At 48.2% G+C, this 9,850-nt stretch overlaps 2 protein-coding genes across 2 annotated transcripts; both read left to right on the top strand.

Moving 5' to 3' along the window:
• Positions 1 to 6,180: 6,180 nt before the first annotated feature.
• LOC140675796 (uncharacterized) lies at positions 6,181 to 6,654 on the top strand. Its single transcript, XM_072910401.1, has one exon. The coding sequence runs from the start codon at positions 6,181 to 6,183 to the stop codon at positions 6,652 to 6,654; it is 474 nt and encodes a 157-aa protein (XP_072766502.1).
• An 84-nt stretch (positions 6,655 to 6,738) lies between these two features.
• Positions 6,739 to 8,075, top strand: LOC140675795 (uncharacterized). Its single transcript, XM_072910400.1, has 4 exons — positions 6,739 to 6,944; positions 7,105 to 7,301; positions 7,439 to 7,750; positions 7,960 to 8,075. Exons 1-4 carry the CDS (start codon positions 6,739 to 6,741, stop codon positions 8,073 to 8,075), a joined length of 831 nt encoding a protein of 276 aa, XP_072766501.1.
• The last annotated feature ends 1,775 nt before the right edge of the window (positions 8,076 to 9,850 follow it).

Genomic DNA, 9,850 nt, shown 5'->3' with positions numbered 1-9,850 from the left:
TCTAAACTTTCATAAAAAAGTTAAAAATAAGTTAATAAACTTTAAAGCGACAAATAAATTTCTATTCGTAGGCTATTATCTTTTACAAGTACTCAACAACTTTATATAAGTACACAGTAATTGTTTTTTGGAAGGCGCACAGCAGCCTTGTATCGGCGCACAGCAGCCTTGTATCGGTGCACAGCAGCCAACTTTTATAGGCGCACAGCAGCCTTGTATCGGCGCACAGCAGCTACTTTTATAGGTGCACAGCAGCCTTGTATTGGCGCACAGCAGCCACTTTTACAGGCGCACAGCAGCCACTTTTTACAGGCACACAGCCTTGTATTATATAAATAAAAAATTAATTAATAAAACTAAATAAAACTAAAAAAAGCTAAAATTAAAATAAAATTAAAATAAAATTAAAATAAAATAAAAACAATAATAAAATTAAAATTAAATAAAAAAGTAAAATTAAAATAAAAGAATAAAATTAATTTTTAATCTAAATCAATTAAAAATTTAATTAAAAAATTTAAATTAAAATTTAATTGTATTCTTACCACCGTCTTTTTTGTTAGACACACTTATCTATAAAAATTATAATAGAATTATTATTAATAACTTATTTATACAGGGTGTCTCATAATTCGCGAACCATCCGTCAGGTGCAGGTAGAGTAGGTTAAACTGAGTAAAAAAGTTATCTACCAATTTGCAATTTTCGCAATACTTAATGAGATATTAATTATAAGAGATCAGTCAATCGGCGCCCGGCAGGAGCGCGCGGCACGAAGAAGTCTCCCACTGTTACTTGCTACTAGGCGCGCGGACGAAGCGGTGGGAGGAACGCTCACATTGACAACCTGAAGAGTCACTCTTATAATTAATATCTCATTAACTATTGCAAAAATTGCAAAATGGTAGATAACTTTTTTACTCAGTTTAACCTACTCTACCTGCACCTGACGGGTGGTTTGCAAATTATAGGACACATGTATATGCAAGACAATAATACATGCACTTTTATGAATACTTAGTTCATTGGAAAATAGCAAGATATATATGTATACATGTTTATTTATTTAATTATTTTAATTGTATATAAGTATATTTACTAAAATGTTATTAATTAAATATCCAGATAACACAAGGCGTGTCATTATACACTTTGTTTGATAATCTTTGTGAAAAGTTTATTCAGGTAATCATTATTTTTTTACATTATTACATTAAAATAGTATTTATTATAAACTATCATGAGTATATATATATATATATATATATATATATATATATATACTCATGATAGTTTATAATAAATAAATACTATTTATATATATATATATAATGTTATATATATATATATAATAAATAAATACTATTCTTACTAATTCTTGCCCTATCTCTCCCTATATATGTATATATATATATATATATATATATATATATATATATATATAATGTTCTATTTTCCAATAATTGAAGTTATTTATAAAAATGCATTATGTGAGTTATTTTATATATGCATTTAATGATTTAAGAACATATGCATTACCTAATACAAAGATAAGGTTCAAAATTATTAATTTAATTTAAATATTTTAGGAAGTTTTCTTATTAAAGCGTTATACACTTTGTTTGATAATTTCTGTGAAAAGTTTATTCAGGTAATCATTATTTTTTTACATTATTACATATTATTTATTATAAACTATCATGAGTGTATATATATATATATATATATATACACTCATGATAGTTTATAATAAATAAATACTATTTGAATGTAATAATGTAAAAAAATAATGATGAGCCGCCGGTGTACCGTGACCGTTTCCCCTTCCGAAGCAGTACACCGGCGGAGCCTCTTTCGAGGAGTGGCTCGAAGGGGGCGTAACACGGTGTGCTGGCCGCCACGGCAGGTAAGACTGGGCCGGAGAGCGGCGACCCAGTCCCAACCGTCCGTGGGGTCCCCGGATGGCGCCATCCGTTGCGGTGCCCACGAGGTCGGAGGCGTGGGACCCCTGAAAGCCCATGAGGGGCGTAAAAACCCCCCATGGGTGAGTAAAGGGCTGGAGGTCAGTGCCGAAGATGTTTTTTCCTCCGGCCCGAGCCATATGTCCCCTCCCCGAAGGAACTCGGGGCCCGGTCGTAGAGTCCTTCCAGATTTTCTGGGACGCTTTGCGGCCGGTGAGAGTATACCGTGGGAGACGGAGCCGCAACAAGGCGTGGGATAATTCATCATCATGAATTCTTATAAAAAACAAAAAATCGAGACGGAACTTGCCGCAGAATCATTTGCGAGCGGAGCAAATGAGGCTCCAGAAACCTTTAAGGTCCCGAAAGCACCTGGTAGAGACTCCGAAGTGTTGAGAGCTACCTCATCCGATGGCGGGCCAATTATCACGAACATCCAGGACGGTACAGAAATTGGCGCAGCAGTTAGTAAAAAACTGGAGTTGGGCAAGAAACATGGCAAATGTCCATATGACCGTAAACATGTTTTTCATTGTTGTCAAGAGAGGAAAAGGAGAAGGAATACCGTCACAGGTATTCTTGTCCCACTGGGCAACGAGGTCCCGTGGTCCCCAATTAGATCACGGGCCAGCAGCATAGTAGGCGAACCCGGAGGAAGCAAGACCGGGTCCGATGCGTTATACGCCTCTGGTTCCGAAGACGAACAATCGGACGTCAGCGCCTCGAAAAGATGCAGGGGAAGACCAATTACCACGGGTGAAGAAACTCGGGAGAAAAAGGAGGCAAAGGCCCAGGCAAGGGACGAGGCCCGAGAACAAAGAGAGTTGGAATGGGCCCGAAGTCTCACCATGCCGAAAAGGCAAGCCTGGGAGAGGCTGCAAGAAAGAGCGAACAGAGAGAGAAAGACTTCTCTAGTCTTCAACACCGAATGTGGTGTCGGAGACGGTACAACATTGTATGGCAATTTATAAGAATGTCCACATCTCTAAAAATACTAAGGGCAGTATAAAAGGGGAAGTAAAGAACGCTGTGGCATCCATAATGGCTGCTGCAGCTGTTCTCCACGACAGGACAACATCAAACCAGTCCTCACATAACAATAACGAAGCTGAAAAGCTTTGCTAACAGTTGAGACTCCTCAAAGCCGAAAAAGAGAAAAAAATGGGTGAGCTTAAGAGTCAAATTGCAGAGCTCAACAATCAATTAAAATGCTTGCTCAATAACCGAGCGTATGCCTTGCCAAGGAAGAAATTATCCCCAAGGAAGGAGGCAAGGGATACAAAAACCTGAGAGGACGCAATGTTGTGTTATCTGACTCCGACAGCGAGAAGAAACAGACTCCCAGACCAGAAGCACCCTCAATAAACCGCCTCGTTGAAGAAAGGTTCACCTCCAACAAGTGTATCTCTAAACCCCTTTATTGGAGACTCTTGTATGGAGACGGAACCACAAGTCGTGAGTACAGCAGAGGCCCAGGGACCCCTATAAAGGGATCTCCTCGACCTCTTGCCCCAGTCATTCACTCTCGACTGCAGGGTGAGGGTGCAATACTATATGAAGCCCTCAGCCAACAGCTGCAAATAGTATCTGATCTGAAGGAAAGAATATTGCGGCACTTTGAAGTGGCAAGCGGATAAGGAGAGATAACCCAACCTTCTCTTCCAAGCAACCGCATTGAACTATCCACAAGAAGAGAGACTAAGGCTGAGATCCGCTTTCAATCTCAATCTAAAGTCCAGAACAGTAAAACCACTCCCAAAGGCAGTAAAAAGAAAGCTACAAAGAAGAAGAAGAGGGAGGGAGAGAGCCGGGACTGTGACAACACAAAGACCTCTCATCCCCCTCCACCACCAGTATTCATACCTGGTGACAAACCTGGAAATAAATCTCACCAGGTTGCGGAACCCCGTGGAACTCCGCTCCCCGACGGAGGACCATTAGGCCCGGGGCCCTTCAACAAAAAGTCAACGAACCCCGGGACATATGGCCCACCCCTATCCCATGGAACAAGGTGGTCGGAAGGAAAGAAAAAAAGACCCAAATAAGGCAAACCTCCCCCTCTAAAGCTGCAACCGCGAATGTAATTCGACCACCACTTAGTGGTGAAGGTAAACAAAAGCGGAAACAGTCAGAAAAAAGGGAAAGCCCACCAAGAGGAAGGCCCCTAAAACCTCGGCGGTATCACTGACCTGCCCAGAGGGGAACTACAGTGAGATCATGACTACCCTCAGAAAGGCAATCAAGATCAAAGAGATAAGTATTTCCAAATTGAACATGAGAAGAGCCCTTACTGGGGCTTTAATAATGGAAATCCCCGGTGAAGACCGTGCACACAAGGCGGAGCAACTAGCTGACCGCATGCGTGAAACGGTCGGCGATCGCGAGGGAGTACGAATTGCCTGCCCCCAGAAGATGGCCGACTTTCGAATCAAAAAGTTGCAGGATTCTATCACCCAAGCGGATATTGTCGCCGCAATTTCCTTGTCAGGAGGTTGTGGACTCTTAGACATCAAAGTCGGGACACCCACGAGACTCTCTCGCACCGGCCTCAACACCGTGGTGGTGCAATGTCCGGTGGAGGCTGCCAACAGATTGGCACAGCTAAAAAAAAGGTGTTAAATGGTTAGCACAATGTCGCTATTGAGTTGCTGTCACAGCTCCCCCTCCGGTGCTATAAATGCATGGACAAAGGACATGTGCAGCAACAATGCAAAAATGATAAGATTTGGGCTGACCGGTGTTACCGCTGTGGCGAAAAAGGCCACAAGGTCAAATCTTGCCCCAAATCGGCGATGCATCGTCTGCTTTGCGCCGATCGAGGGGCACCAGCGGGACACAGGATGGAGGGCCAAAGCTGTCACTCCCCAAAAAAGCCTAACAAACCTAGGAAGAAGGCAGCTATGCCGACCCCCCTCCCAAGGAATCTGCCCCAACAATAGAGGCGGAGAGAGAAGGAACTAACGGGATGAACTCAATTCCATCTTTGATGGAAGTTGAAGTGGAGAAAACTCCCCAAGGTAACCAAACCGCCACAACTGAGTCCGCAACCACGCTAATGGACACAACAGAGTGCCGCAAGCGGGGTGCGGACTCTGCGGTAATAGAAGTAGATAAGGAGAGTGCAGGGGGCAAAGAGATTTGCCCTAAATCCCCGAAACCCCAACGGCAGTTGGGTTTGGTTCGCCAGTCAACAGTGAGAATCAAAACCAAGGAAATGGAAAGCACCCGTTCCTCGGGCACAACTGAGCCCGAGGTTATCACGATGCCAAATGAGGATGAACGCTCCCTGCCATACCCCCCCTCTAGTGCGGAGATAAAAACGAAGGAGACTCATCCCACCAATGAAAAGGAGGGCCTGTAAGTTCCTGCAGGCCAATATAAACCACACTCAGCAGGCGCAGAACCTTTTACTGCACACCATTGCTGAGCGTAGTATTAGACTAGCAATTGTGTCGAAGCCGTATCGCCCCCGTCGAAACATCCTAATTGGAGGGTGGACGGCTCCGGCACAGTTGCGATCATACGTGGTATGGAAAGCCACAACCCCCCTTGTTCCCTGTTGATGGCAGGAAGGGGGTATGTGGCAGTAAAGTGTGGATCCATCGCGGTGGTGGCGTGCTATGCGCCGCCGAGTTGGAGCCTCTCTCAATTCGAACTATACCTAAGGGAGTTGGAGCGCTGTGTACACAGCATACTCCCCCAGGAGGCGGTGGTGACCGGAAATTTCAACGCCAGAGCGGAAGCTTGGGGCGACCGGACCACCACCCCTAAGGGAGGGGCTCTACTAGACTGGATGGGGGCTCTCAGGCTATGCCTATTAAATACAGACAACGAACGCACGTGCGACCGACTGCTACGGGGGGGATCTATAGTAGACTTAACTATGATAACCCCCTCTGCAGCACGTCTAAACTGGTGGTGGAGAATGATGCAACAAGAAACGTTATCGGATCATCGATACGTTGAGTTTCAGTGCACCACCCTCTAGCCCGGGAGCCCGATCGACAGCCCGCCGCCACCGCGTTGGGTCCTAAAGAAGCTGGATCTGAATAGATTAATGGCGGCTGTTCAGGTCACTCTCTGACATCGACAACCGCCAGAGGAGGAAGTGGGGAGCCTGGAGAAGGACGTTGCGCACCTGATAGACTTGGTCAAACAGGCGTGCGATTTCTCCATGCCTAAGAGCAGGCCCCACTCGTGCCTGGCCGTGTACTGGTAGATGGAGGAGATAGCGTCCCTCTGCCGCTCCTCTGTTGCCGCCAGGAGAGCTCTCAAACGTGCCCGGCACCGTGAAGACGAGACCTGGACAGCCGAGGCGCTCAACGACTATCGGTCAGTCCGAATGGCGTTGAGCGCCGCATTTCGCTCCTCCAAGGCGAAATCGTGGGATGAGTTAATCGCATCTTTAGACGCCGATCCGTGGAGGCGCCCATATAAGATAGTGACGAATAAACTTCGTCACTGGGCGCTTCCCCGTGTCGGAAATCTTTTTCCGGAATCCCTGGACCGAATATTCGGGATCCTGTTCCCGACTAGATCCGATCCCCTGGGCCTCAGCTGGGACAGTGCCACCGGCGCTGCCGAGGCCTGGTCCAGGGATCTTAAAATAACGGAGGAGGAGTTGAGGGATGCCGTCCGAGGGGTTAAGAACAATAAAGCCCCTGGCCCGGACGGCATCCCCGGGCGTATATGAAAGTTCGCCCTGGAGGAGCCGGACCTATCCGGGTGGCTGCGAGACATTTTTTATAGATGTCTCGCCCAGCAAGAATTCCCCCCAATGTGGGAAAGAGCCAAGGTGGTTCTTCTCCACAAGGGCGGTAAGGAGGAAGATGACCCGACGGCATATCGGCCAATTTGCCTACTGGACGAAGTCGGCAAAATATACGAGAGGATTCTCGTTCGCCGACTCGTCCAGCACCTGGCACGAGACGAGGTCCCTTTCCTTCACGAGGAGCAGTACGGTTCCGTGAGGGCAGATCTACGGTAAACGCCGTTTTACGCGTCAGGGCCTTCACGGAGTCAGTCGTGGAACGCGGGAGGGTGGCGTTGGCAGTCTCTTTAGACGTTTCCAACGCTTTTAACACCGTTGAAGGCAATCGGAGACGCGCTCAACATCCATTGCGTCCCCGAATACCTCGTGAAGGAAATTCGAGCCTACTTTAGTCACCGTAGGCTCAAATACAGGGACCAAGATGGCCGGGGTCACGCCCGTCACATGTACTGCGAGGTTCAATAGGGCTCAGTGTTGGACCCACTACTGTGGAACCTCGGGTACGACGAGGTCCTCCATACCGCTCTGCCCCTCGACTGCCGGGTCATCGGGTACGCCGATGATACCCTGTTGGTAGCCGAGGGCGACAATTGAGGGGGAGGCCCTATATAGGGCAAACAAAGAGGTGGCAGGCCTCGTAAGGCCTTGGCTTGAGGGTGGCTCCCAACAAGACCGAAGCGGTTTATTTTTACGACTGTTTTTTTAGGGCCGTTGGGGAGCCGCCCTCCACCTCCCGTCTACAAGTGGACGGTGTTGTTGTCCCATAAGATTAAATATCTGGGATTCCACATCGACGACCGATGGAGCTTCGCAGGTCACTTTGACCGCCTGGCCTCAAGAGCAGAGAAGGCGGCGGTAGCGATAAGTCGCTTGCTGCCCAATCTTGGGGGGCCGGACGGTCGGGTGCGTCGCGTCTACGCGCACACCGTCCTGAGCATACTCATGTATGCAGCACCGGTATGGGCGAGCGAGGCGATGGCCACAAGACGCATTCAGCACGCGATGCGACGCGTCCAGCGTAGGTTGGCCATACGCCTCGTCCGCGGCTACAGGACGGTGTCGCACGCGGCAGCCATCATCCTGGTCGAACTCTCCCCCTTGCATTTTGTCGCGGATTCGTATAGGGGGCTATACGATTGGAAAACCGCGGCGCGCAGAGGGGAGTCGTCAAGATCCCGGCCAAGATACTAAGCACCTGAAAGCTCCAGGAGAGAGTCCCTCGTGCAGGGATGGATCGCAGCGCTGCACGAGCGCCCCCCGACATCCGGGGCGAGGACAATATCGGCCGTCTTGCCCTGTCTAGCGGAATGGCTGGACAGGGCATGAGGCAGCAACACATTTAGGATGACGCAGATACTCTCCGAACACGGATGTTTCGGAGAGAACCTGCACCGCATCGGACGGGAAGCAAACAAGACCTGCCACCACTGCGGCCATGATAAGGACACCGCGCAACACACTCTCCAGGCATGCCCAGCCTGGAGGGATAAGCGCGGTGTTCTAACCCTGGTTATAGGGGTTGACCTGACGTTGCCGAGTGTCATCAGAAAAATGCTTGGCAGCGAAGAGAATTGGAGAGCCATGGCCGTCTTCTGCGAGGCGGTCATGGCTCAAAAGGAAAGTGCCGAAAGGGAGCGTAGGCCAGGCCGAGCGAGGGAAAGGGCACCCAGCAAAGGACCCCAACCCCCCTCCATCCAGGCCCCCTGCGTCCGGTGACCGTACGGCTGGTACGGCTCCCTCCGCAACCACCGTCACCACCATCAGCGGCGTCCCCACCGACACCAGTAGGAGCACCACCGAGATGACAGTGAGTGGGGGGGGGAGGGAGTAGACAGGTTCTACTCGTCCTTCCCCCCTTACTTACCCCTTATACTATTTCCTTCCTTCCTTTTATTCCCCCCGAGGAAGAAGAGTAATTCGGGACCCAGTCCCGATTTCCACCCCCCCCCGTCTATAATCGGGGGGACAGGAAGGCACGGCGGAGAGGAGATAGTGGCTCTTCCGCCGTAGAGAACAAGAGTCAAGCTCGGAGGAGGAAAGAGAAAAATCTTTTCTTTATCTTCCCCCTCCCAGGAAAGGACTCCCTAATAATGGGAGTATGGCGAGGGGAGGCTCCTGACGTATTGCAATGCTAGTTCCAGGAACCTCTCCTAAAATCGCCAGTGACGCCACTCATGAGGTTTTTAGTGGGTATGTCCGTTAAATAGGGAGAGTCCCACATACCCCCCCGGGAGCCACATTTTCCCGGGGGAATGCGTAATGCATTTTCCTCACGTTAAAAAAAAAGGTTCAATCTCCTCCTGCTCAAATAAGCATATCCGGAAGCTTGGAAACAAAACCGGACAACTCTTATACTTAAGGTAACCTAAGTGTAACCGATCAGTGCCTTCATACAGCGGATGATTCGATCCTAAATAAATAACCTTTATTCTTGCTTCGGGAGTATGCTACCCCTTTATTGGACTCGCTCACCTTCAGTCCCTTTCCTCTTTTGTTCGTTTTTCTCTTCCTCACGGTCGCCAGCTGTTTTACCACCAAACAGCAAGGATACGCCGCCAAAAACCCAAATTAGCTTACGTGGCGTCTGCATCAGCACAATCTCTGCAGTGTTCCGAGTCCTCGCTCCCAACCAATATCTCGCACAGGATCGGGGAAAACGTGTATGGAGAGTAAAAACTTGCGCACCAATGTCTCAGGATTACTCACTTTATTGTTTTAAGATCTCCCTGGGTTTAGTAGTTAGACTTCGCGCGCTAACAAAAATTATACTCGTAACACAAATATCCGTTTTACACATACGGATAATAAATAAATATCACTATCGTCGTTTTTGAACGAATGTTGTATAAGCGTTTAACGAAAATTTTTTTTACCGCGCGGTTGAGCGCTACTGAACTTTACTACATTCCGCATGAATGTACGAAGTCGAAGAAGCTATTCCCGACAAAGCCGTGCCTATATACCCTTGCTCCCACCATGACGCCAACGAGGTAATGGTCAAAGAAAAGCAGAGACGACCCTGACCCCTGACCCCAAACTCGACCCACAAACAACAAAAGAGACCCCAGGTCAAGGTTGGGATACGAGGTGACAAGTCTATCCAACCCGTCATTCTTCA

This window comes from Anoplolepis gracilipes, unplaced genomic scaffold (genome assembly GCF_047496725.1).
Source record: "Anoplolepis gracilipes unplaced genomic scaffold, ASM4749672v1 Contig18, whole genome shotgun sequence".
Lineage (NCBI taxonomy): Eukaryota > Metazoa > Arthropoda > Insecta > Hymenoptera > Formicidae > Anoplolepis > Anoplolepis gracilipes.
The sequence above is the reverse complement of the archived record's forward strand: the minus strand, read 5'-3'. Positions and strand labels throughout refer to the sequence as shown.

Bases quoted from the DNA above. Each gene is read 5' to 3' on its own strand.
- LOC140675796 (XM_072910401.1), top strand. From the start codon at position 6,181: ATGGAGGAGATAGCGTCCCTCTGCCGCTCCTCTGTTGCCGCCAGGAGA.
- LOC140675795 (XM_072910400.1), top strand. From the start codon at position 6,739: ATGTGGGAAAGAGCCAAGGTGGTTCTTCTCCACAAGGGCGGTAAGGAG. The intron at 6,945-7,104 runs GTAAACGCCGTT...TACCTCGTGAAG, and splicing joins TCCGTGAGGGCAGATCTACG to GAAATTCGAGCCTACTTTAG. The intron at 7,302-7,438 runs GTTGGTAGCCGA...CTGTTTTTTTAG, and splicing joins GGGTACGCCGATGATACCCT to GGCCGTTGGGGAGCCGCCCT.